This window comes from Branchiostoma lanceolatum, chromosome 14 (assembly GCF_035083965.1).
Source record: "Branchiostoma lanceolatum isolate klBraLanc5 chromosome 14, klBraLanc5.hap2, whole genome shotgun sequence".
Lineage (NCBI taxonomy): Eukaryota > Metazoa > Chordata > Leptocardii > Amphioxiformes > Branchiostomatidae > Branchiostoma > Branchiostoma lanceolatum.
The window spans coordinates 16,625,592-16,653,297 of record NC_089735.1 but is presented as its reverse complement, the minus strand read 5'-3'; the positions used below and the strand labels follow the sequence as shown (position 1 = coordinate 16,653,297).

The following is a 27,706-nucleotide window of genomic DNA, read 5'->3' as shown; positions in this document are numbered from 1 at the left end:
AAAAGTCCATAGAAACAGCCCAACATGTGCAGGTGCGCACAATGGTCTCCACTGGGCAGATGTAGGAGGCTTGCCTGTATACTGGTCGTGTTACTGACAAGTGGCAAGTACGTGGAAATGGCGATGCGTCAGTCCTGTCAGCTTCAAGGCATTTAGCCCTTTACATTTGGCATGTTTGCAGATGCTCGTTTCTCACAATGATGGATGATGGCAACCGTTCCTTTTTTCTTTGTATTACCCAATCATTTTATCCTCTGTGAGGTGACACAAGTTTCTTTACAAGTCCCTGTCAAGCATGACAGAATAAAGATCATCATCCTGTAAACCAACATCCTCCTTAGTCATCTTCTTAAGAGTCAGATTGAGTAAAGAACAAGTTGATGTGCATGATCTTGCGACTTCAATTTTTGCATATTGATATCTATCTGTTCAACGCATACATGTATGTCTGTTTCAATGGTGCTATGGCATGATTTTAAGAATTGCATGCATTTTGTAGATACATGTAGCATCAAAATTCTGATATGGTATGTGTAACCTTGGGAATGAAATTTTCATTACATGCTACAGTAATGGTCTACGTCTTTGAGAACACTTTGAAAGTTTAATAATCTGTGAACTGCAGTTTGTTAAATTCAGTATGATACCTATACTGATCCTGATTGACCATCAAAATGACATATATTTATTTAGACAAAATCTTAAATTGTTCTTGACATTTGTTATAGTCTAATTTCTTTATTGTCCACATAAAGTATATGTAGCTCTGCACCCAGGTGAACGGGTGTGCACCGATGATAATGTAGACTTCTGATAACCAACATGCGTAGCCTTTTTTCAGTAAGTACCATTTAAGGAATGAAAATGCATGTGATTCGTTAGTGAGAAACTAATTCTTAGAGAGCAACTTAAAAATGTGTAAAACAAGTTTAATTTACTTTTTAAGTATCCTTATATCCCCCATGTAGAGCCCAAATCAACATTTCTAAATTGTGCTAGCATTTTATGACAGTTATGCATAGTTTTCACCCAGCGGCAGAAAAAATTTCCATAACTTACCCAGTAGTGAGACGTAACAACCTGATTTATTATAGCCCCAAACCCGAAAAATCCCCATAAAGAGCCCCCATTCACGGCTCGCGTTATGAGTGGCCCAATTTAACGATGCTTGTTTTTGAATAAGTAGATGTTCCTCTCTCCAGCAACAGTAAAACCATTCTCCAAAGCCACTAGTGATTGCAGATAATGCCCCTTAAAAATGACTAAAATTCAAAGAGATGAAAATTCTGCTTTCATCTGTTCTGATAACCCCCTAGTACACCCTCTTTATTTCAATGCTTCACCTTCAACTTTTGGTAGGTAAAACTAGGGAACCCATGCCATATGGAAATATAGAATTCATAATCCTATCTTAATCATAATTGTCAGGGTAGCCATTTCAATTTCAGTAATTTTCAGCCATAAATTGTTGGATTTTTGAGGGTCTCGGAGGGGGGTCCCAGAACGCCATAACGAAAAATAGCTGGAGGGTTTTAATTATATGGCTGTTCATAGTTCCACATACCTATCACACATACAAAGTATGAGCCGATTTGGCCGACCCCCATCTTCCCACCTCTGTCTGGTTTTGCCTGGTTTTCTCGTGCAATGACTCTTAAGTTGTTTTTCTAAAGCGTACTCCAGGATTGCACAACTCAACTCTGTGGATTGGTAACGAGCTGACAACGAATTATTATGAGGCACAAAGCAATACGCGTGTTACAAGATAAAAGGTCATCGAAAGGTCGAGTGGGTCACGCACTACTAGTACAACAGCAACCATGCACGCTGGTACTGTGCCATTTCGACTTCATATTTTTTTCATCATAACGCAAATATAGACGTTAAGACGCTAAGGGTAAGCTAACAACACAAGAAGCTGCCTGAAGGTGATACTGACCCCTTGACCCCTCGACCAAGGGGTCGGTCGTGGAGAAACACATGCCACTGTGACAGTTATCCTGCCGGTCCATCTCAGAGGGGTGGGGTGGTCTGTGTAACATCTCCTTCATGTCCTTGGGGGCTATATAACAAACAAACTAGAGTTCCACGACCTCATACCTTCGCCAAATGATTTTAACCTTTATGACTGACGTATTAGGAGTGTTTCTCATCAATCATAAATCACACCAGTTGATTGTCTTAAAATATAACATGTCCAAAGTATGAACTTAACAAATTATGAGCTTAACAAAGAAGGTTATGCGAATATTTATCATCAATTATGCAAAGGAGGCCCTTATTAGCATAATTTGATTCAACGATGCTCACATTCACATAACGTCCCGATGCCACAAAAAAGGATTAAATGTATGAAATTGCCGTCATTTGCCCGTGTAGAATAATAGAAGTTACTCATTAAGTATGCAAATAAGGCCCACATTTGCATATTTTCTATCTATTAACAGTCCTCTCTTCCTCAGTTACAATTTGAATGGTCATATCATGGAACAAAGCGGATATTTAAAGTTGCCTCATTAATTATGCAAATTGGAATCTGATTTGCATAATTATCGTCCAATCATACTAAGTATCACACAAGCTATCCACATACCAAAAATCATGACCATCCATCAAGGCCATCATGTTATACTATTTTCTTAGTAATTATGCAAATGAGGTCTTCATTTGCATAGTTCATATCAATTAATGTTTCTTTCTTCCTCAGTTACATATGTCACATGTTTCAGAGTCCTATCATGGAATTTTGCGGATGTATAAACTTTCCTCATCAATTATGCAAATTAGATACTGATTTGCATAAGAAGTGTCTAATCCTGTACATCATCACTCAAGCTATTTAACTACCAAAAATCATTACCATCCATCAAGCCCTTCTTTAGTTATTCCCTTTCAAAGTCAGACGCAAAACCTGCTCCTGCAGTTCCAAAAAAGCCGCTAGGGGGCCCTAACCCACACCACTTACTCTCTGTCCAAAGATCTATCTACCACTCAAAAATCAGTTCCATAGCATGTCCAGAACACGAGATATCAAAACAGGAAGTTCCACTGCAGTACCATAAGAAGCCCTGAGGGGGCCCAAAATCTAATCGTTTTTAGGTCTCATCAAAACCTACCAACATACCAAATACCAAGACAATCCATCAAGGCATCCTCGAGTTCTTCTGTGCCACTACAAACATACATACAAACGCTACCCTCTGCATAACCTTCTCGGCGAAGGTAATAAGCTGCTGTATACTAGCCTAGGCTTGTTCCAAAGCAGACAATACTTGTTCTATACAATTTTAACTAAATTTTCGGTCACTGGAAGCGAAAATGACAATCATTTTAGTCTGTCAACTTCCGCCGACAGCCACGTTCTCACATGGCCCCTCCACTGTTTTGATGCCAGGGGACATACTCTGGCCCGCCCTCTGGCAACATCTGTTTTTTCATCTACAGCCAGGCCTCCGGTTACGTGGTTTACTAGCGTTCTCCGTAGAGATTTTTTAAATTTTTCTCAGGGGTGACGTTAACCATGATTTTGTATTGAAAGTGCGTAGAGCCATAGGAAATGCATGGGACCACAGCTTGTAAGCATTGTAAGTTCACTAGCGTCTCCGTAGAGATTTTTTTACATTTTTCTTAGGTGTGACGTTAACCATGATTTTGCATTGAAAGTGCGTAGAGCCATTGGATAACACGTTAGAGCAGGCTGTAAGAATCGTTGGCCGTAGAACGGCGTTCGCCAATAGAGATGTTTACATTTTTTCTAGGGGTGACGTTAACCCTGATTTTGCATTGAAAGTGCGTAGAGCCATTGGATAACACGTTAGAGCAGGCTGTAAGAATCGTTGGCCGTAGAGCGGCGTTCGCCAATAGAGATGTTTACATTTTTCCTAGGGGTGACGTTAACCCTGATTTTGCATTGAAAGTGCGTAGAGCCATTGGATAACACGTTAGGGCAGGCTGTAAGAATCGTTGGCCGTAGAACGGCGTTCGCCAATAGAGATGTTTACATTTTTTCTAGGGGTGACGTTAACCCTGATTTTGCATTGAAAGTGCGTAGAGCCATTGGATAACACGTTAGAGCAGGCTGTAAGAATCGTTGGCCGTAGAGCGGCGTTCGCCAATAGAGATGTTTACATTTTTCCTAGGGGTGACGTTAACCCTGATTTTGCATTGAAAGTGCGTAGAGCCAGCCAGCTCCATGGAGGTAGAAAAACTCTGCCGCAGGGCTGCACTAATTGGCTCCATGGAGCTAGCTCTATGAAGCCAGCTCCATGGAGCTATTAGTGCAGCTACTATTGACTCGGTTGTGCTCTATTTACTATAGAACACCTTAGATAATGTCTCAGCCAAGTCACGTTGTTCAGGTACGCACGTTGTTGTTAGACCTTGGCTTGGGATCATAGCGGCTTGGCTTTTAGGCCACAGCCACAGATGCCGTTATTCTTTATATTATTTTACACCGTTGATACGTTACGAGCGACCAGCTCTGCGAGCGCTCAGTCCTACTTACGTTAACCAGCACCTTCTTAGCCTAATCTTTCTAAGTAACCTAGTAGCCTTTGTCTAAGCACCTCTTAGTTCTCACGTAGTTTCGAGATAACTGTGTTAGCCCTTTAGGTGGCTTTATTTCTGAGTTTGCAGTGCTATCGTAAAATTGTTTGTCTCGGAAAAAGTTTGAGAATTTCTGCAAGTACCGTTACTAAAAAATGTGTAGGAAAATTGCCTGGATTTTGATGTTCCTGAAACCGTCTGGTATGTTGCCAAATGATAGTACTGGTTTCTGTCACAGAGGCGTGATGCCGTACTCGTGATGATTTATTAAATTCATGGTTATTCCCGCCAAAACCTTATTCTTGTTGTTTGTTGATGGGTCCGTTTATCTTATAAGTGAGAATAGCGATTAGCTCTTCGAGGCAGGCATAAAATCTCTTTCGCTAGCGAAAAAAAGATTCTTCAATGCAATTCTGACTGGTTCACATAGCAATGCAGCACAGGTGTTGCTGCTTATACAAGTCAATGAGATGCAATCCCAAACGCAAAGTATTTACATAATGTACAATCACAGGGGATGACATCACTATGCGGTCCCAAACGTACAGAAGTGTAATACATACACAACTATCGAGCAAAAAACAATGCAACGATTATCATCTATTTCTTACGGATGCGGTCCCAAACGTGACTGAGTCTATATCCCCCGCTCATCACTGGAGTGGATTTCCTGATCCATACAGCCTCCTTAATCCAACGTGTTAGTCTATTGTCCTCTCTGTCTATCACCTTGTCCCCATCCCAGTCTATTGCACAGTTGTTTCTCATGATGTGGTCTGTCACTGCTGATTATATTCGCCGAGGAACTCGGAGAAGATTTTGTTTTCGGTTGAGCCTACTGTTGGGTGGGTCTGTAAGTATGTCAGGAGCATAAGTCAAGAAACCTTTGATGAATCTTTATGATTTTGATAGTTGTGTAGTGGTTGTGCAAAGGTAGTCTGTATAACGCAAACTCCAGCTGTCCGGGGATTTCTGTCCCCTCCCCGCGGCTATGTGGTTACAGGGTAGCAAGCCGTTACAGGAGCTTGATTGAGAACAGGCTAGTGCAAAGGAGGGTCAAGTTCGAAAATGGTTTACCTTGCCTTTTTCATCAGGACTGCACCGGACTTTGCATTTGTGTGTGTTTGTATGTAGGCAAAAAAAGTGACGAAAACGTTGATGGATCTTCATGATTTTTGGTAGGTGTGTAGATGTTATGGGAACGGAGGTCAAGGTCAAAAATGGTTGAACTGACATTTTCCGTTGGTACTGCAGTGGGTTTTGTGTGTATGTGTATTTGTATGTGGACAACATAACTCGAGAGGCTGTTGAGGGTTCTGCATGATATTTAGTGGATGGGTAGGGCTCACAGAAAGGAAGGTCAAGTTCGATAATGGGTCTTCTATCGGGTACCTAAGGTACTGCAGCGGAGCTTCAAAATATGGGGGCATATTTTCTGAAAGTGCTATGGTCATGATTTTGTGTGGTAGATAGTTTAATAGAAAGCCTGACAAAAACACATAAAACACGTAAAAGGACAGCCGGGCCCACTCCTCTGCTCGGAGAATACACTGCACCAAAACTGCACCACGTGCAATGCTAGGTACGGAAAAGTCACATGTACTATGTCTTTCAAAGTGTGCATGATATGGAATAAAGATTTATTCTATTCATATATATTGACTGTACCATTTCATCATCACTTTCAACTTACAACATCAAACCTTTGTGGCCCATATAATATCAACATATTCGTATTTTTTTCATGACCTGTTATAACATATATCAGCACACTTGATACACATGCTAGTCCTGTACCACTAAATGATTTTTAGCCATATCTAGGCTGGACTCATTTCTACCGCCCCCCCCCCCCTATAACTTCCAAACGGTATGGTGTATGATCATATTTGCAAGGGGTGATAAGCATGTAAATAATAATCACTCTCAATAATTAGCCCTGATTATTTGGCGAAGATAATGTGTTCGTGGAACTCTAGTTTGTTTAAGTTCTCTTCCTTCTCAGCTTTCTTCTTCTGGGCGCTGGTGTACCTTCCCACCTTGGTGCTCTCAGCCTCTTTCTCTTCTGTTTCATGGGTGAACTTTATGTTACCTGTAGAGTCGATAGTGTTAAGGTGGTCAGTCAGCTGTTGCTCCGCTCCCCTTTTCAAAAGTTCGAGCACGTCGTCCACGTACCGCTTCCACAGCTTGGTTGTACAGTTGACGGGTGCTGTAGAAATGGTCTGCTGCTCCAACCACTCCATGAAAAGGTTAGCATCCTGGGTACATTTTCAGCTGTAGGGTACAGGTATTTGCGTGTAATTGTACATATTTAAATACATTGCGTTTGGGATTGCATCTCATTAATGTGTATAAGTAGCAGCTCCCCTTAAGTCCACCACTGGGGAAGAGATCACAGACAAGAAGCTACAGATGGAGAGATGGGTGGAACACTACTCGGACCTCTACTCCAGGCAAAACACTGTGTCCCCCTCAGCCTTCGACGCAATCGAATGTCTGCCAACCATGGATGAGCTAGATGCTGAGCCAACCTTGGATGAGCTCAACAAAGCCATCGACAGCTTGTCCACAGGAAAGGCACCAGGCAGTGACGCAATCCCGCCCGACCTACTCAAACACTGCAAGACCGTCTTACTGCTCCCGCTACACGAACTTCTCTGTCAGTGCTGGAAGGAAGGTGCAGTCCCACAGGACATGAGAGATTCCAAGATTGTCACCCTCTACAAAAACAAGGGAGAGAGAAGCGACTGCAACAACTACCGGGTAATTTCACTACTCAGCGTGGTCGGCAAGGTATACGCGAAAGTTGTACTAGCCCGTCTACAACGGCTTGCTGAACGTGTCTACCCCGAGTCGCAGTGTGGATTTCGTGCCAACAGATCGACGATCGACATGATCTTCTCCCTCCGTCAGCTGCAAGAGAAGTGCAGGGAACAGAACATGCCCCTGTACATAGCATTCATCGACCTCACCAAGGCGTTCGACATGGTTAGCAGAGACGGTCTCTTCAAGATCTTACCCAAGATAGGCTGTCCACCAAAGCTACAGAGCCTCATCGAATCCTTCCACACCAACATGAAGGGGACAGTACTGTACAGTGGCAACCTGTCTGAGCCATTTGACATACGCAGCGGTGTAAAACAAGGTTGCGTTCTGGCCCCCACGCTGTTCGGGATCTTCTTTGCCCTGCTCCTGAAGCAAGCCTTTGGAACAGAAACTGAAGGAATTTACCTCCGCACAAGATCCGACGGCAGACTCTTTAACCTCAACCGCCTCAAGGCCAAAACAAAGGTAAGGGAAGCCCTGATCAGAGATCTACTGTTCGCTGATGACGCCGGACTTGCAGCTCACACAGAGCAGGGACTCCAGTCTTTGATGGATCGCTTCTCCAGGGCATGCAATGACTTTGGTCTGATCATCAGCCTTAAGAAGACAGAAGTGCTGGGCCAGGATGTAGAAGCACCCCCGGCCATCACCATCGGTGACTATGAACTGAAGGCTGTGAACCACTTCACATACCTCGGATCCACGGCAGGCAACAATCTTTCCTTGGACAAGGAGATCGACAAGAGGATTGGAAAGGCAGCAACTACACTCGCCCGTCTCACCACTCGAGTGTGGGAGAACCCCAAACTCTCTGTCAAGACAAAGATGGCCGTGTACAACGCATGCGTTCTCAGCACACTTCTCTATGGGAGTGAAACGTGGTCGACCTATGCCAAGCAGGAGAATAGGCTAAACGCCTTTCACATGAGGTGTATGCGCCGTATCCTTGGCATATCATGGAAGGACAAAGTGACCAACACCGAAGTGCTGTCCCGCGCCGGCCTCCCTACCATGTTCACCCTGCTCAGGCAGCGCAGACTTCGCTGGCTAGGCCACGTCCGTCGCATGGAGGATGGCCGAATCCCCAAAGACCTTCTCTACGGAGAACTGATCTCAGGAAAGAGACGTACCGGGAGGCCACAGCTGCGTTTCAAAGATGTCTGCAAGAGGGACTTGAAGGCTCTAGATATTGATACGGAGCACTGGGAGGACCTTGCAAGTGACCGTTCCAGGTGGAGATGCACACTGTCCAGACAGCTCAAATCAGGAGAAGTCAGACTGATGCACAGCGCAGAAGAAAAGCGGATCCGCAGAAAAGAGCTTTGCAACAGAACTGAGTCAGCTTACAGATGTGATTTTTGTGGCAGAGACTGCCATTCTCGTATAGGGCTGTTTAGCCATAGTCGATGCTGTAGGGCTGTTGTGAATTAGGATTTTACCATGGTCAATACTGACCGACGGAGGCCATATATATATATAAGTAGCAACATCTGTGCTGCATTGTTATGTGAACAAGTCAGAATTGCCTTGAAGAAGGTGACAGATGGTCACCGAAACGTCGGTGGAATAAATCTCTTGGTTGTGTAAAAAGTCTTTTTCTATGCTATAACAAGTTCATACAATTAGTACAAGACCGGTGCCATAACAATGTGCCAATGGATACGTGGTCGCCCCACCTACCGTTTGATGCACAATATTGTCTCTTTTCCCCGGCGGCCGCGTCTTCATGTCCACTGTCGGCCTGGGCACCCGCCACGACGATGTGGACTCGTCTTGTCTTCTCCGTCCTTTCTCATCCTCTCGATCTCCTAGAATACTGTCGCCCCTTCTCCTATCTACGTAGATCCCTTCTCTGCCTGGTCTCTATGTCCACAGACTTCTTTTCTTCCGTCGTCACTCGCGGCCTAAAAGTCCCCCAAATGATTTATTTTGAAGTGGTGTATACCAAAAATGTGACTGAAGTCCTGTGGGCACATGATCAAGGCACCCTTATGCCGAATTTCAGGTCATTCAGTCGAAATAAATTGAAATTGAAATGCCAGGGCGCAGGAGCGCAGAATATACATTTTCGTCTAAAAATGACAAAAAAAGCCTAAAAAAATATCATTTACATGAATTATTTGGCCCAAAGATATGAACTTAAATACATTTTGATGATTTGGAAGGAGAGGGAGAACATGACAAAACATATATTTCACTCTCTCAGCTCAGTTAAGTCCAATTCAGGACCCCCTTGCCATTTGGGCGTTGGCCACCTTAGCAACGCATGGATACAACCTTTAACCCTGAATTTTCCAGATTTCTCCTATTGTTTGATAATTGCTACCTACCTGCCCAGTGTGAAAACATTACAGGAGGGGTGCCAGTGGACCAGGTGAGGTGATACCTGGTATCCTGTGGAGTGTGAAATGTTTGGCTGTCTGGAAACGGTGCTGGATGTGTATTATAGTTGACAAATGATTCCCTGTGTCTAGGAGTTTTTCTAATTTGTGTGATGCTCATATATCAACATTACACACTGTTCCATTGTTTTGTCAAATGTGACCATCTTCATTACATATAGCCTGACATAAAACCTATTACAGTGAATCATATAAAAGAAAACCTAATGTAACCAGGGAGTACCCTATAGTCTGATAACCGCCATGTTTTTCTGGGTGTGATGCCGGTTTTGTTTGTTTTGATGATCGACTTTTATTCCAGAACTTAGGGGAAGAATATATTATCATCAAGGAGGCTCCTTGTTGTCATGGTGCCTTTTGATAAAAATAAACGTCCCACAAAAACCTCTTTTAGCTAAGTTGGAAGATCCAAGGAGGTTTGTTTAATAGACAAAATCGTGCTCCTAGAGGCCCGCCCTCCACCCCAAAACTAGGAAAAGCTTGGGTAAACGGAAGATAAAGACTATAGAGTACCGACTGTAGATTAATCAGAATTTCAGTGAAGGCACGTCTAACTCTCGTGCGTGGGGGACCAGCAGGCGTTAAACTGGATTGTTGCACGTACTCTCATCTCTCGGTTTCCAGTGATAATTCGGAGTTGTCCAGTAACGAAGTCGCCTCATTGCTGGACGCCCAGATATGACAAAACTTCGTCACTGGAAGTCTAGCGATGAGGGCACATTCGGTGCTCGACCCCGGTACTTTTGCGATTGTGAGTGTTTAGTTAACTTGTTCAACAGATAATGTTACATTTTGATGTTATCGTTGTTCATTATCCCGTCCCCTTTTAAAAAAAAGGTCATTTATTACATATCCTGGAAGCCAGACTTTTTTGCAGGATCTGACATACATGACATAGTTTCAGAGCCAATAGCCTTCCGTGCACTGACGAAGGTCTGATACTATGTATTTTCTAGCCTCTACCAGGCCCCGCGGGATGGCTGGAAAAGTAGTAGAAATTGGCCTTATAGAGTGAATAGTGTGCCAAGGGAGTTGGTTATGGAGAGAGGGTCCAATCTGCAATTCGAGCTTCCCTGTATAGCGGAGTACCCCTGGCATACTATTCACTCTATTTGGCCGATTTCTACTATTTTCCCAGCGATCCGCGGAGCCTGGTAGAGGCTATGTATTTTCTACACTCAAAGCTCACTATCTCGTGGATTCCCTCGAATTCGTCGGGAAATTCCTTTTAATCCATCCGCAGGAAAGCCAGATCGAAAAACTATGTTCATACCATAGCCACCTTGTTCATACTGATCATTCGAATAGGTAATGCCGAGACCTTATGTCACATGTTGTGACCTTCCAATTGATTAATTCAATCATCAGGCGAGTAGCCATCAGAACGGCCCAGGTTACAAATGACGGGAGAGACCTGAACTTTGAAGGACTTATGCAAAACACGCGAGAACTTGGCTTTGGGGTATATTGAGCATAGTATAGTAGACTTTTCAATTTTAAGTTTAACCTCCCTTCAAAAAGAGCTAACACAGAACAATGTTTATTGTTTCTAAACCCAAGCCAACCATTGTCTAGCACATACCAAGTTCTGCCAGGTAAGATGTGAACAAGCCGAGAACTGGCTATTGTTCTCCCCCGGTAGTCTACCGCCCTGCCGCCAGGGTGCTATGTAAACACCTTGATTAGCTGTATTGTTCACTTATCCCAACAAAGAGATCATATTTCACCTCTTGAGATGGTAATAGTTTGATTTTTAACATGTTATTCTCATCTCGCTTGTGGGCCCCCACATAATATCATTTTGTGTCAAAAATTACTAGTACCTCTTTGGAAAGTAGACAAAATTTACAGACCGATAGCAGTGTGACCATAGTGGTGCAGATTTCCAGTACATAGCTAGATGCTTGTGAATATTCCATTCCTGTGATTTTTGTAAACATTTTGAAGATATTGATAAAATATTTTTTCTATCATATTTGTACCTGTGGTCACACTGCAGTGTTGTAGAGTAAGTACTGCTGAATACATAGATACCAAATATGTCAGGAAAATGTGTATCCTGCAGCTGAGGGCCCACACGGGACTTGAAGGTGACATAATTCAGAAGTCCTTATTATATCAATATATTAATATCTGAAGGCTTTTTGTAAAACCAATATGGCTTGGAGATGTCTGCTTGATATGGAGCTTCACTCTTTGCCAAAAATTTTAGGAAATAACCACTCAGTAAACTTGTACAACACATGAAAGTCGGGGGATCAGTTAATTAGGCTGAAGGGTAAAACTGGACTTAACCATAGTGAGCTAGTGAACTATAACAACAAAGATATGAATGTAGTATAACGTTATATAAGTCATTCTAATTAAGGGTTAATGGATGACCAGACATCTTTGGAACGTTCCATTGAGGTTAAGATGCACAAAATGGTAGATCACATCTTTGAAACTGTGCAATCCAGACTCAAACAGCCATATACTTTCATTTGCCATTTCATATACTCAAGAAAATGAAGTAGGAAGTGTAGGATCTGTAAGGAGTCTTAAGTTGCAATCCATCCAAGTCTAAAGCATGGCTTTTCCTGTAAGTATTCAAATCATCAACATAGAACATGCACACTGCACAGTCTGCACTGCTATAAAACTTCTGACGTTGCAGCTGGATTAACGGTGCACACCCAAGTTTTCCGCGACCGTCCATGATAGTCTATTTGCCAACACAATGAACCCGGAAATTTTGGAACCACCAAAGTTTTATGATATTTATGGATAGCATAGGTCCCCAGCACATAGAAGCTGCCGGATTCCAAATTGTAAATGTTGGGCATTTTTTTTATTTACATAATTAGCGTAAATCTGCATAATTGCCTTAACCCTATCTACAATTGGACTATCTAAAAATTTGTCTTCTCCTTATTTGCATATCAATTCATAGTTCGTGGTTATAAACCTGCTGTTCAACTGATCTTGCTCACAGTCACTGACGAAAAGTAGTGGATGCTACTTGAAACGTCTGACCGTTTCCAAAATCATATCCAGTTGTTTGAGTAATTGCTTTTTGGCGTATCTTATTACCTGGATGTCTAATCTTCATCGACGTAACCCTATCTAGACTGGGGGGGCTAAAAATGCCCGTGCCAACTTTGACATCCTATAACTGCCGAACGACATATGCTATGACTACCAAACTTGGTGGCTTTTCCTAAAATTTAGTTGGCAACAATTTCGTGATACCGGTTTAAATTTATCATTTTGAGTGTTCCCATGGCAACGGGTTTCTGACAGGCATTTTATGCAAAAATCACTAGTTTGTCTTAAAAACAATGATATTTCTTAGGTTTTCTTGCTCAACCACACTAGGTTTCCTACATGTATAACATCATATGTAATTAAATGTAACTTTCATGATTTAATATTCATAATTTATGCTAATTTGACGACGTAATCGGTCAAAAAAACTTTGGTGGTTCCAGAATTTTCAGGTTCACAATGGGGCTCTATGGGATGGCAAATAGACTATGACCGTTTGTTTGTTTATTGTTTCTTTGCATATGTACAATATAAAAAAACAAAGAGAAATAGAGTAAAGAATACATGCAGGAGAGGCCAGAAGCCTATACGGCTTTTCGGGGGCCTCCCCTAAACTACTCAAATGGGATTTTTACAAAATTATATATCATCGAAACTAAGAAAAACTAACGAAAGAAGAAATTGGAATTTTAACATAAATCCTAATGAAACAAATGAAAAGAAGAGGAACTACAAAGTAAATTATGAGTTGTAAACATAATAAGTATTATAATGAGTAACAATTTATAAAGAAATAGGTCAAAATTATACAAAAATAACAATCATATGAATTATTTTGTCATCAGATACCAAATGAAAAGTGGAAAACAAGGAAAACAAACAAATCAGGAGAAAGTAATACTTGGATGTTCTATGACATCTATCTTTAAAAGTTTTTTGAAACTAGGTAAAGACGAGCAGGACTGTAGAATTTGGATGAGATTGTTCCATACGGTGGGGCCTCTAAACATTATTGTATGTTGTTTTTGAGTAGTTTTTGTCTTAATTGATCTTAAAAGATTATGTTGTCTCGTATAGTGGTGATGGATATCTGAGTTGAAATTTAAAAGACCTTTGTATTGTTCAGGTAGGGAAGAGCTATTATGGACAATTTTATGGACAAATAAGGCAATTTGAAATTTATTGATGTCAAATACAGTCATAACATTTAAATCACGAAACAGAGCTGCTGTGTGTGCTGTGAATGACGCATTGGCTGCTATTCGTACAAAGCGCTTTTGAAGGAGGTAAACAGGATTGATGGATGTTGTGTACGTACTACCCCAAATTATGTTGCAATAAGTTAGATAAGGGTAAATCAAACTGTAATAAAGAACCATAAATATGTTTCGTGACAGCAAAGATTTGACTTTTCTAATGATGCCTATGTTTTTGGAAATTTTTTTGCAAACAAAATCAATTTGGTTCTTCCATGAAAGTTTCTCGTCTATAATTACGCCTAAAAAACGGGTGTGACTTACTTGATTGATAGCATTGTCATTAATATAGATCCTAGCCTTTTCTTTATCGTATTTCTTGTTCCTTCCTACAAAGATAATAAAATTAGTTTTTTTTACGTTAAGGGACAATTTATTTGCCTTGAACCATTGATTTATCTTATACAATTCATTATTCATAGATGTTACTAACGTGTCAAAGTTTTTGTGGGACATAAATAAGTTTGTATCATCTGCAAATAACAGAGCAAATAATTTATTTGATACTGATGCCAAGTCGTTAACATAAATTAAAAACAAGAGGGGACCAAGAATGGATCCTTGTGGTACGCCACATGTTAAGACATTTTGGGAGGAAATATTATTTCTATTAGAGACGAACTGTTTTCTGTTAGTTAAGTAGTCTTTTAGCCAACGAAGGGCAGAGTCGGTAAATCCATAGGTGAATAGTTTGTTGAGAAGTATGTTGTGATCTACTGTATCGAATGCTTTGGAAAGGTCAAGAAATATTCCTATCGTGTATTCGTTATTTTCTAAGGATGTGGTGATTTTGTCAACAAGTTGCAAGAGTGCCATATATGTCGAGTATTTTTTTCGAAATCCATATTGATGCGCATATAATATATTATTGATTTCAAGGTGATTCACAATCCGTTTATAAACTAACTTTATAACCGTCCATGATAGTGTCGCGACAAAAAAGTGACGAAAGGGTTTCGAGGGGCTGGGTTTGAGTTCACATTTCTCATAATGTGCTTCGAACTGATATTAGATACTAGCATGACTGAAAAGCGTATGAATTGGTGTGTTTTTTGGTGAAAATTGCGTTTCGGTCCGAGCTGTATTTCCGGATATCCATCCACGTTGATTGTGAGGTGTCCCCTGACCCGAGACTGACCTTAGTTGCGTTCTGTGGGTGATGTTGACATGCCTTGCGCCGTGGATGATTTAAGAAATTCAAGTACTAGAATTTTCTTTATGATTGGCTCGATTAAATGCTAGGTTTTTCTCTTTCTAACAACATCAGTCGTTTCTACCTCAAAATTTTTTTCTACGAGTTTTATCCTGCGCGAAAATGCCAAAATTTGCTCATCATTTTTGACGTGAAAATTATGTTCTTTTCTTCTGATTTACCAAAATTAGAGAGGTTGAAGAAACAAAACTCAGTTGGTCTTGTAGCGGAAGGGATAGACTTTCACCCCATACACAGTTGATTTACTTCGGAGAAACTCCCTGGAAGAGACAATACCTAGACTTGAGGGTGCGCAGCCTTCAATCAATTGAAACTCCAAATAAACTGGGGTGTGCTCCCTTAACATTACAGTCAAAGATACATTGACCTCCTTTTTCTCACAACGGGAGGAGGGCATATACATGTAACTAGTGGAAAGTGGTGGGAATCAGCCTTAAATCACCTTCAATATGAGACTCCAGTACAAAGCTCGGTTATCAAAGGGACTTGATTCTATTCTTGACACGATTCATGTGCACAGTTTGATAAGTATACATAAGTCACAATTCCTTCATCCTACCATCCAGAGTACTAGTATATTTGTAACGGTTTAAAAAGAGGGATTGACAATTTGCAAGAGAAGTACTGAATTTTGTATAATATAATATAGTAAGTAAAGAGTGAACAATGTGTAAATCTGGCCAATTTAAATCCAAACTCGTTTCAAACAATACTGTGGGAGGGCAAAAGTAATAGGGATCAGATTAATACAACATGTACACGTTCTTGAAACAATTTGGCAAACTTCACATTCTGGATATATGGATGCAAGGAGATTAACAGAGTTTTTAGATTATAGGCTTTTTGACTATGTATTCAACAAGCACATGAGAAAATAGGTTTTCAAATGAAGATGAAAATCACTGGAATTCATAACAACCATTGAACAGCAAAAGGCACATCAACATTCAATCTGCATGTTCTACATGTAACTTGCTAATTGTGCTTTCCTTGGGAAAAGTATATGACCACATGAGGTACAGATATCTTCCATCTAACACAAAACATTACACATTATTGCTGTAAACAACAACAAAAACAGCAACATACATACAGTATAATTATTGAGGAACCAACATTTATCAACTTGCTTTCAATCCAAACATGCTATAAAAGATATGTTTCATATAAAATCTTTAAAAAGTTTGGAACAACCCACTCAGAGTAGTTGATGCTCGAGAGTACCATTAAAATACACTCAGGAAGACTGGAACTCACAATGCATTATCAGTTGAACTGGAGAAAAATAGACTGTTCAGTAAGGTAACAATGCTATGTATGTGTAATCTAAATCAGCTGACACAGTGATGCAAAAACCATCACCTTCAGAGCACATTGTCCAAACAGCTTCCTATTCCAAACTTTCTGGTCTACCATTTTGATAGTAAGTCCAAATTTACCTATTTTTTCCCAATACTGGATCATTTTACATACAGAAAACAAAAAGTGTGTTCATCTTACAAGCCAACATCTACCCTTTGATATAGTCACAGCAGTCTAACAAAGATGTTTGATTCATTTTGAAAATTATTGTATCAACGGGAATATGAGTCTTGAGCTTCGCTCTTAAAAATATGTTGTTTGTATGTGCAAAATAACGTAATCAGAGTATCACTGTGCATGCCAACCTACACATCACATTGCACCCACACAACAGGTCTTTCTCTTGCTCTACACAACTCTGCTGAAAGCACAAGTCTCCCTGGTTCCCAAAATGTACTTAAATGTCTATGGCTTGGGAACTCAGATTTTTGGCAACTTGGGAGCACTAACTACAGGGTTGGCTTGCTCCAAGTATTTGCGACCAGCAGCTTTGTAGTCATAGGTACAGTCATGGGCCTCAGCATAGCGGTGTGTAGCACAGAAGTTGTTGCCACATCTGGAGGGATAGAAAACATGAACATAAAACAAGTTACAATTTTGTCATTTGCAGGGCTCGAAATTCATTTTTGGACATAGGTACACTTGTTAAAGAATTTTGGGTGCACCACATAGAATAAAGCTGAATGTCAGCAAAACATGTTTAAGTTTAACGCTCTTAAGAACTTCAATCTGCAATTCTACAACTAACTTCAAATTTAAAACAAGTATTTGCATCAAACAAAGTACAACGAAGGTTATATTACTTTTTCAGATACTCGAATTTCAAGAATGTTTTGTATGCGAGTGTAAGATAGTACCTCTACCCTATAGCCTACAAACATATCTAGGTGCACTAGTGCACCCAGTCAAAAATTAGGTGCACAGCTCCAAGTTTGGGTGCACACAGGTGCACATGCACCCAGTATTTCGAGCCCTGATTTGGCTTCTCACTGTTGGAACAGACTACCCAAGCCAAGGATAGATTCACACATTAAGTTAACTTCAAAATGCCGCAAGTAGGAAAATACTGTCATTGACCACTATGGTATTATAGTGTTTTCACATTAATCATCTAAATAAGGTCTACATTTGCATAATTGATGATAAATAATCATGACCATAGCATGTCCAGAACACGAGATACCAGATACCAGAAGTCATGCCGTAGTACTATGGAATACCTGCTAGGTAGCATCTAATTAAGTCAATCTCCAACTAAGCTACCAACACGCCAAAAATCGTAAAAAATATATCTAGCCTTCTTGACTTATCCTCTTCCAAAGTTTTAAAATCTCATAGATAAAAGAATGGGACCATGTAGTTTGCCAAAAAACTCCTAGGGTGCCCAAATCTATATCACTTCTTCTATAGCCCAAGTGCTATTTGTGACCAAAGAATCATGATCAAAGCATGTCCAGAACATGAGATATCAAAACTGGCTGTTTTGGACACACAGCCAGGGCTGCCCAACTAGCCTGAGGCTATTACAATACAAAGAGCTAGCCTTAAATAAATAAATATCAAAACTGGATGTCTTTCTGCTGTACCAATGAAAGGGGGAGCCGAAATCATGTTTGCCCTTTGTTTTACAGACAACTACCCACAAAACTGAATATCATACAGGTACATCCAAAGCTTCTTGAATTAGAGTGATAGAAATACTGTAAAAATACCTTGTCTCGGAGGCATCACCAAAAACGGGTCCCCGAAAGTGCGAAATGGAACGAAATGGAATGAAATGGAACGAACTAAAACATATGTAACATTATGAAATGAAATACCAGTAGATAGCGAATTATAAGGAACGTTGTAACATTCACAGTAGACGGGAAAAGGAAGCAAATACATAATATAACATGTTTTATTCCTTGAATCTGTTTGATGATAGTAAATACAACGTTTTGCCGCTTTGTGTGGCTAGATTCTTCCCTGAAAATGGGGGCGCCGCGTGCAAAGAGCTTGGTCGCTCTACATTGATTTTACCAACGATCTGCAAATGAACTGCTGCAAATAGCAGGGAAAACGAGAAAACGGAACTGAGTATCGAAGTAAGGACTAGATTATACAGAAGTTGGTGGTAACATTGCATCTCATAATTCACCAAGAGGGCATGAGGCAAGCGTAATTTTACTACTTATACAGCGTGTTTGCGTGTTGCAAATGGAGCCCCGCATGCAAATGAACCGCCAATGTTGCCAGCGCATCGGAACTGTGCACGTGGGCATGCTACCGACAGGTTGAATCAAACTCCGACTTCCAAGTTTTATTTACATACGGTTTTAGTCCATAACTAGAAAGTAGCATATGCATATCTCCGCAACAACGATTTTTATACAACCAATTGTTCGGCTGGTCGGCTGTCGGAGAATGGACCCCTCCGTTAATGATATGCAAATGCAGCTCTGCGCTGCGTCACCAATGTGACATTTCACACTCCATTCAATCACGGACTTGGACTGAGAACTACCTCTGGAGACATTTCTGCTTCCTTGTTCATGACAAAACAAAGGGAGGGTGTAAACGAGCAGGACATGTATTTCACAGTTCACACTACACGCAAACACGCTGTATAAATAATGAAATTACGCTTGCCTCATGCCCTCTTGGTGAATTATGAGATGCAATGTTACCACCAACTCCTGTATAATCTAGTCCTTACTTCGATACTCACTTCCGTTTGCTCGTTTTCCCTGCTATTTGCAGCAGTTCATTTGCAGATAGTTGATAAAATCAAGGAAGAGCAGCCGTGCTCTTTGAACGCGGCGCTCCCATTTTCAGGGAAGAATCTAGCCACACAAACGCGGCAAAAACGTTGTACTAGTATTTAATATTATCAAATCGATTCAAGAAATAAAACACGTTATATTATGTATTTGCTTCCTGTTCCGGTCTACTGTGAATGTTACAACGTTCCTTATATTTCGCTATCTACTGGTATTTCATTTAATAATGTTACATATGTTTTAGTTCGTTCCATTTCGTCCATTTCGCACTTTCGGGGGACCGACCAAAAACTACCTTAGTTTATTGTCTATAGTGACAAGACATTCCTCATTGTAGTTCTAACAAATAAGTATTTGGTTTTAACTACAACTACATGAAAGCAGACTGTGGTACTAACCTGCATTGATAGCTTGTGGCAAGTCCTGTCTTCTTGCCACACAGGAAGCACCTCTTACCAGACTTTTTCTTGGTATGCAGCTGTGGGGGCTTCACAGGGGGCAGTCGGTGAATGGGGGATACTGCAGAAGAACAGAGCTTAGTTTTAGAAAACCCATGCATTGTGTGAGATCTTTCATTCCAGCCAAAAAGCTACAAGTATGCATATCTGCAATACCATAGATTATCTTCTTGGCAATGTTTTCACCTACATTGTTAATTCAATACCATGTTGTTAATTTAATACCATGGCATAACAAGCTATATTGGTATTTTCTATCTAAAACATTTCAGAGGTTACTGTTAGGGACACAATTTTGTGGGTCTGAACAATATGGTGTCCAACACTGCAAAACTATATCTGTAAATAGCTTCATCAGGTTGGTAAATCAGCATGAAAGCTCATCTGTGTTGTTGAAATCCATGACAAAGTTTGATCTTTATATCAACAGTCAAGCAAAAGTAGCTCACCTCAAATTTTCAGTCGTACTACGTCAACCTACTCTCACCTCTCAAATAAACGTACCCGGTTCGGTATGTTTATTTTTTTTCACCTCAAAATCTGCCCGGTGCTTTCTTATTTTAGACGGAACGTCTATTATTTTTTTGAAAAATGCATCCTTTGCTAACCAGGGATCCCTCTAAAATTGACAGTAATGTTTTATCTGCCAGTATTTCCCCGGTATTTTTGCTCGTAATGTGCTATTTTTTGGCCTAGTGGCATTAATTTTCCCGCCGCTTTGACAGGCCTTTGTGAAATCCTCCAGCACTTGTAACACATCGGTCGATATCGCTATCTCTCTCTCTCCAATTTTACATGTTTTGTTCCCCATCATATGGGGGTTGGACGTGCTTGCACATGGATGGGGGAGCCCCAGAACTCCTCATCAAGTGCAAGGCTTTTTGTAGCAAGAGTTTTTATGGCAGGATGCCCTTCCTAACGCCAACCCAAACCCTACTGCTGGGCTTAGGAAATGGGAAATATGTGCCTTTTCCAAGGGCACAACGTCTGGGTGCATGTCTGGGTACTCCACTGGGGATTGAACCTGGGTCTCATTGGTTCATAGCCGGATGCTCTGCCATTATGCCACACAGATGCCACAACACTATGACGCCACAAAGTAAATGGGAAAATATGACGCAACATTGACATTTCATAAAACAATTTTCATATGAATATCTTTTGACGGTCTCTGTTTATAAGAATGGCATTTTAATTTTCAGAGGGTTCATATTTAAAAATAAGGCCACACCAATTCATTTTGTTGGTTAACAGATTCGCTGCTTTGTCTTTTCGCTAAATTAAAATAAAAATAAAAACAACCGCCAGAAAATGAGCGTTTATTAGGAGCTACATGTAAGAGTACACATTTGTGAAAAGTCTTACCACCACATGGCCACTGCAAGAAATCGGGAACATTCTCCTCAAATCGGCAAGCAGCAGAAAAATGACTGGTTCCTTGTAGCACTATAATTACATATGAAAATATAGTGTGTGGTTTAGTTTTACTTTTAGTGTGGAGTTTTAGCCCCAAACTGCTAAAAAAAAAGCCAGAAATTTGGTGAGAGAACAACCCGAAGCAAGTCTGTATCACGGAAGATTCGGCCCCAAAATTCGGCAACACAGGCGAAAAACAAGAGTTCCACGACCTTATATCTCCATGAAATATTTTTAGCCTTTGCTGATATATTTTTTTGTCTTAATCAACCTTTTTCCATGAACTATTCTGTTTATATAAATGACTTACACATTTAAATAATATATGCCTGGTCATAAACACCTTTATCTAACTTACACATGTTGCAATATTGACAGTCCTATCATTTTCCTCTTAAATGTAACATGGCACTTTTGCATCAATTATGCAAATTAGGAATTCATTGGCATAACTGGTATCTGTTGATGCTCCACTTGCCATAAACCACATCTGTTACATGTATTTGAGTCTTATGATGAAAAACACTGAAAATATATATTTTCCTAATTAGTTATGCAAATGAAGTACCAATTAGCATAATTTGCACTTCGTTGTGTACATCTGCATACTAAATATCATGGAAATCCGTCGTTCCTTTCTTCAGTTATGTCCTTTAGAAGATTTTCACAATAATGCCACTGCAGTTCCAGAGCAAGCTGCTAGGGAGCCCAAACCAATGTACACCACTTCTTTATTACATCACAAGCTATCTGCCACCTAAAAATCAAGACCATAGCACGTCCAGGTCAAAAGATACAAAAACGGAAGCTCTGCTGCAGTACCAAGGTCACATATCAGGGGGCCCAAAATCGACCTTGAATTTTGGCTTCCCAACACCCGCCCATATACCAAATATCATCGAAATCCATCCAGAGGTTCTTGAGTTATGCTGACTAGAGTAGTGCGGAAACACAAACAGACAGACAGACAGACACACCCAAAACTATATCTTCCATTTTTCATGGAGATAATGACTGGTTCATTTTACCAATATCATCCATAAAAATACCAATCATGGTGTTGTTTCGCTTGTTGTGTTCCAAAACCACTGAAAATGTTGAAATTTCCTCACAAAATCTGCCGACACAGGAGCGTCTGCAAGCATGGGGTAGAGGTTCCGGGTCGGAGTTCGAATCTGACCGGGGGTTGGGTCATGACCCGGTAATCTGCCAGAAGTGCGTGGTTGTCACCCTGATTTCTGCCCGAGATTGCTTGGTGATGGTTTTAGCTGTGCATGAATATTTTGAATCTTCTGAAAAGCCCGTGAGTTGTAGTATTTTTGGGCGCGGTGCAGTTGGTTCGCTATCGAAGCCTTCTTTGTATTAGTCCGCGGCAACGGTGATGCGTTTTTCTCGCCTGATGACCCAAATTGCATCGTTTTTAATGCATTTTCACCGAATTTGCGTCATCGGAGATTGCGAAAAAGTTATCACATGACTTTTTCATTTTCTTCAATTTTTAGAGACACCATTTACTAAGCTTTCTCAGCATATATGCCGTGACCCCAGGAAAACTCATTTTTTCAGAGCAGGTTCGATCAAAAAAGTGTTAAAAAAAATGATAATTTTCGGGTGCAAAATTTACATTTTACTATGGTTTCTACCCAAAATAAAGGGACAACGAACAATACCGATAAATACATTGGAAAACAGCAGAAAACCGCTTTTCGACCATGTGATTACATTTTCCGTCCTACTTTTCTTGGCGGAAGTGTAGCCCGTCGACCTGAGGGTGTCGGCCTACATACGAAATTGCAAAAAAACTCTGGTCCGAGACCTAGAGGAGCAGGGTACTTTCCTATATATGCAAATGAGCACATGTATATTAATGAGCAGGTTTGTGTTTTAGTGTAACTTTACAAAAGTATAATTCTTTTGGCAAACTGGGGAATAGAGGGTATTATCATTTTGTTGCAAATTCAAAGCACTCTATGATTTTTGGAGTCAAAGTATAGAGAAGCATGCTACAAATCTACAGCAGGAACTGACCATTCAAGTTTCTCAGGCAGACTGGAGGGCTTTTTCAATTTTCTCAACAATTTCCTATGGTTGCTTGCAATGCCTCAGGTTCAAAGTAGAAGTTATGTATACTGTTTCACTTGAAGGCACCGTTGGCCCCCGGTAAGGGGTCGTAGCGGGGAACCTATGCCCAATTTTTTCCCAAAAAATTCATAATTTTTTGTCAGTTTATATCCTACATGAGGGTTAGCTTCTTTTTCTGTATATGTGGCAGGGATTAATAATGTTAGGCCACAGCAAGTAATTTTTATGGATGACAGCAGCGCGCTCATTAATTTTCGGCTGATTTCGAAATAAAAAACAAGAAATTCATTGCCCTCCGACGGTGGTCAACATGCCAAAAATTGGCAAATATGTCGTAAACGTTGACAGTCTAAGGTGTTTCATTGCATATGAATACCCAGTGTAGTTCCTGCCCATGATGGTATGACAAGCTGTTTTCTGCGTTTGTGCTAGTTAATTGAGCTGTATACACATCTTCAAGAACAGTTTAATGTTGACAGTCTAAGGTGTTTCATTGCATATGAATACCCAGTGTAGTTCCTGCCCATGATGGTATAACAACAAGCTGTTTTCTGCATTTGTTCTAGCAAGGACATTATATAAATAATGGGGGGGGGGGGTCTAGTTAATTGAGCTGTATACACAAGGTGTTTCATCGCATATGAAAAGTCAGTGTAGTTGCTTAAGATGATGGTACAACAAGTTCTTTTCTGCATTTGTTGTAGTTAGTCTATTGAGATGTATACACATCTACAAGGACATGTTTACATTAAATCAAGCAGGTTTTGTTATATATGAAACCTTATTGGTTGAATACAGGAATAAAAGACCTGTTGGTCATGATATCATATTTCGTCGCCTCAATTCTTGTTTATCAAGACTTATGATCTCAAAATTTGAAAATATAGGAATCTTGTTTGTTTTGGCCGGCCTTGTTTTTTTTTCGCCCTATCTCATTAATTTTGGAGTCTGCGGAGGATGTCATCCATAAAATTTACTTGCTGTGGCCTAACCCATTTTTGTTGAGGGGGTGTGTTCATATTTGTTTTTTGGGGGTGATGTCTTTAGAAAATAAGATCAGGTACATTAGAAGCTATCTGATGATTTTTGTCACTGATTGTCAGTAATCATAAATGATATACATGTACAACAATTTTTTTTTATCACTTGCTTCAAGTTCCAAGTAGCACATGCATGATCATGTACATTTTCACATGTTGAATTTGAAAGCGAGTTAGGGGTCATAGCGGGGAACCTATGCCCAATTCTTCAACATAATGATTATATTTTACGAAGTGGCGAGAAAGATCATCATGATTTGAACAAGCTCAGTACAGTTATTCTATTCAATATCTATAGGTATGGTCCTCAGGCATAATTGAATAGATATAACATACCTGCTTATTATCTTATTTCCCTCAGACAGTTGTATGGACACAGTTTACCTCGACTGTCAATTTTGAAATTTTCAGTGGGGTACAGTCAAACCTGCCCAAGGCGACCACCCGGGGGACCGAGGAAAAGTGGCCGCGTTGAGCAGGTGGTCGCCTTGAAGAGGATTGACTCACAACATGTTTCTAGGTCGTGGTGTTAATACAGTAGTAGCCTGGATACCAGACCTTTCGCGCGATGCGATGATAACCCTTTTTGGGCGGGGAAGATCTAGTAGTAGGGATAGAGTTGGCACCCGGGAGCGCTTGGCAGCCGAACCCTGATTTCTATCGCGCGAGAGGTAATTAGTGGGCCGTGTGCTATCTGTGGCGGCGGCGCGAGTTGCTTCGCCGGCCGAAGGTTTAGCGCCAGGAGTGCGGTGGTCTGGCACCCAGGCTAATACAGTAGTACATACATGTAGATGGATGGATTATGATGTGATTTTAGACAACATAACTACCAGCAGGTTTTATTCTCATTGACACAGATCCTACAACACTTATATTTTTCCGTTATCGTTGTAATGTACCGTTACATCGTGTACAAATTTCTGTCATAATTTTGACTACAAAACAATGTCTGCCTCGATGATCTCGCAGCGCCCTCCGGCCTTCACACCTTACGTCAAATAATACACACGCATGCACACACATGTATAAAATCTAAGTTTAGGCCTAGGAAAAAGCCCTAGAAGAAACCTGCCGCCCCCAGACTTTTAGGCTCCGACCTCTGGATAAAAGGGGCAAAAAGTTTTCGATCTGACTGTGAAGTGAAGGATGAACACGGAACGCTCTGATATCGCTGCCGAGCTCACGACCGCATCGAAAGGTAAGAGTGCAGCAGAATGTACAGCGTCGGCGATCACAAGCAAGCAGCACGCAATAAAGGTTTGTGAGATTCATGGGAATAACAAGAAAATAAGAATCTTAATATTCATCAATAACAGGAGTATTAGAAATGTTCATATGCAGAAGCGTCGTGTTTCAGAAAGGTCAGCAGTTTGCCAATCCCCCAAAACCAAGATGGTATCAGCGACCAACAACACGATATGTTTTGCCCACTGCGAAGTCATTTTTCGGCAGAATTTAGTAAGACACATACAAATTTTTGTTGTTTTAAAATACAAGATATGGATAGAAATCTTTCTGACGCCATGCACCACGTAATCGTCTTGAAAATTTCAAGTTCAAACCGAACCAGAAGCTTGCGGTATTCTGTATGAGATCGATGGGCACAACAACATCGATTTTAGGAAGTATTTTGTCCTGTTAAGTATAATTCACATTGTCAAACCTTTTTATTTACAATGTTTCCAGTGTGAACGTTTTATCAAAACACTTTATTGATAAATCGATGCTATTCCATAGACTTTTGTCCGTCAAGGTCTTAAAAACATTTCTGTCATAGACAGCAAAATGCGATGTCATCACACGCTAGAAAACGGTCATCATGGGCAGGGATTGGGCTCTGTACGGTCCCAATTCGTGGCAGTCGCGGTCGCCTTGGGCAGGCCGCTTAACCCTTGTCCTGCTGGACTTTTTTTACCCTACAGTAGTCCCTGTGCTGGGCTTTCTTGACCCTATTCAAAGGAGGGGTACTGCTTTAATTTTGCTATCTTTTTAACACTTTGCCAACAAATAACTCTATAAAGTTATATATCAATACAAAGCTAAGAGTCTCTACTTTTCAAAAATATATTGCAAATTCTGCCTGCACCTACCTGAATTGATTTATAATGGCAATAAATCAATAAAAAACTATTTTTTCAAAAACCTTTTGTATTGAAATATCTTAACCATATAAAAAGTACCAATATCAAAGCTGCAGCATTCCTGACACATCCTGACAACCTCAGAGCTATATCTATGATGACGAACTTCACCCAGGTATCTCAGCAGGTAGGTTTATGATCATACAATGTCCACGGTGCTGAACTGGCTTTTCTGTAGAAAAGCTGATCCATTTAGAATCATTATACTTCTTTCTTTACCTCTATTACAATCACTTTCCTACACATCAGCTGAATGCTTACAACAGGTATTATCTTTGGAATTCCAAACAAAGTAATATCATTGAATACAAAGGTAATAAAGATATAAAAGGCAATAAAAAGTACATTATTCCACAAAGTTTCCATATACTGCTGCATAGCACCAACACAGAGGTCTCTACCAAGACTATAATTTTGCTGACTAGTCTTGGCAACTTCAGAATGATACATGTGAAGGACCAAAAACACAGGTATAGTAACAGGTGAGTATATGGTTGTAGACTGCCCTTGGTGCTGAACTCATTTTTTAGCAAAATCTACACCCTCATACAGAACAGTACACTTCATGCTGTAGGCACAGAACAATTGACATGCTAGCTTTCTACACATGAGTGGAAAGCTTATAGTCTAAACTTTCTTGTTATATCAACATACAGTTGTTACAATCTATACTAAAGGCTACATTATAATAAAGACATAAAAAGCAATAAAGAGTACATTATTCCACTACGTTTTTCTATACCTTTGTATAGCACCAACACACAGGTTTCTAAAAAGACTACAAAGTTTCTGACCACTTTTGACAACATCAGAATTATATGTAAAGAAATACGAATTGCAGATATTATAACAGGTGAGTATGGCTATCAAAATCTGAGACTGGCCTTGTATAGGTCAGCCCCACAATAGAAATCATGCACCACTGCCCCGCCTGCGATCACGTCCACTACCTCCTCGGGCACGTCCACGCCGTTCTCGGTAAGTTCCCCGAGCTTTTCCACGGCTAAAAGTAGCGTCAGCGCCGCTGTCAAGTTCATCAGCAACATGTAAAGGTCCCGCTCCGCTTGCCCCGACATGTCTTCGAGGCCGATGTTGTGACTCCCCGTCTTCGCCAGAACTGTCACTGATTTCAGCGGAATTTTCGCTTGATAAAGGATATTCCACCACTGAAACGTT

At 40.6% G+C, this 27,706-nt stretch overlaps 1 protein-coding gene across 3 annotated transcripts in view; it reads right to left on the bottom strand.

The window, feature by feature from the left end:
- Nucleotides 1-15,738: 15,738 nt before the first annotated feature.
- The window catches only part of LOC136448324 (AN1-type zinc finger protein 4-like), a 40,786-nt gene continuing 28,818 nt past the window's right edge, over nt 15,739-27,706 (bottom strand). For all 3 annotated transcript variants that reach the window (XM_066447728.1, XM_066447726.1, XM_066447727.1), the window contains 2 exons: nt 19,792-19,912; nt 15,739-17,187 (listed from right to left, as the gene is read on the bottom strand). In XM_066447728.1, coding sequence (XP_066303825.1) covers nt 17,052-17,187; nt 19,792-19,912 — 257 coding nt within the window. In that variant the 3' untranslated portion in view covers nt 15,739-17,051. The remainder of the gene's footprint in view (nt 17,188-19,791; nt 19,913-27,706) is intronic.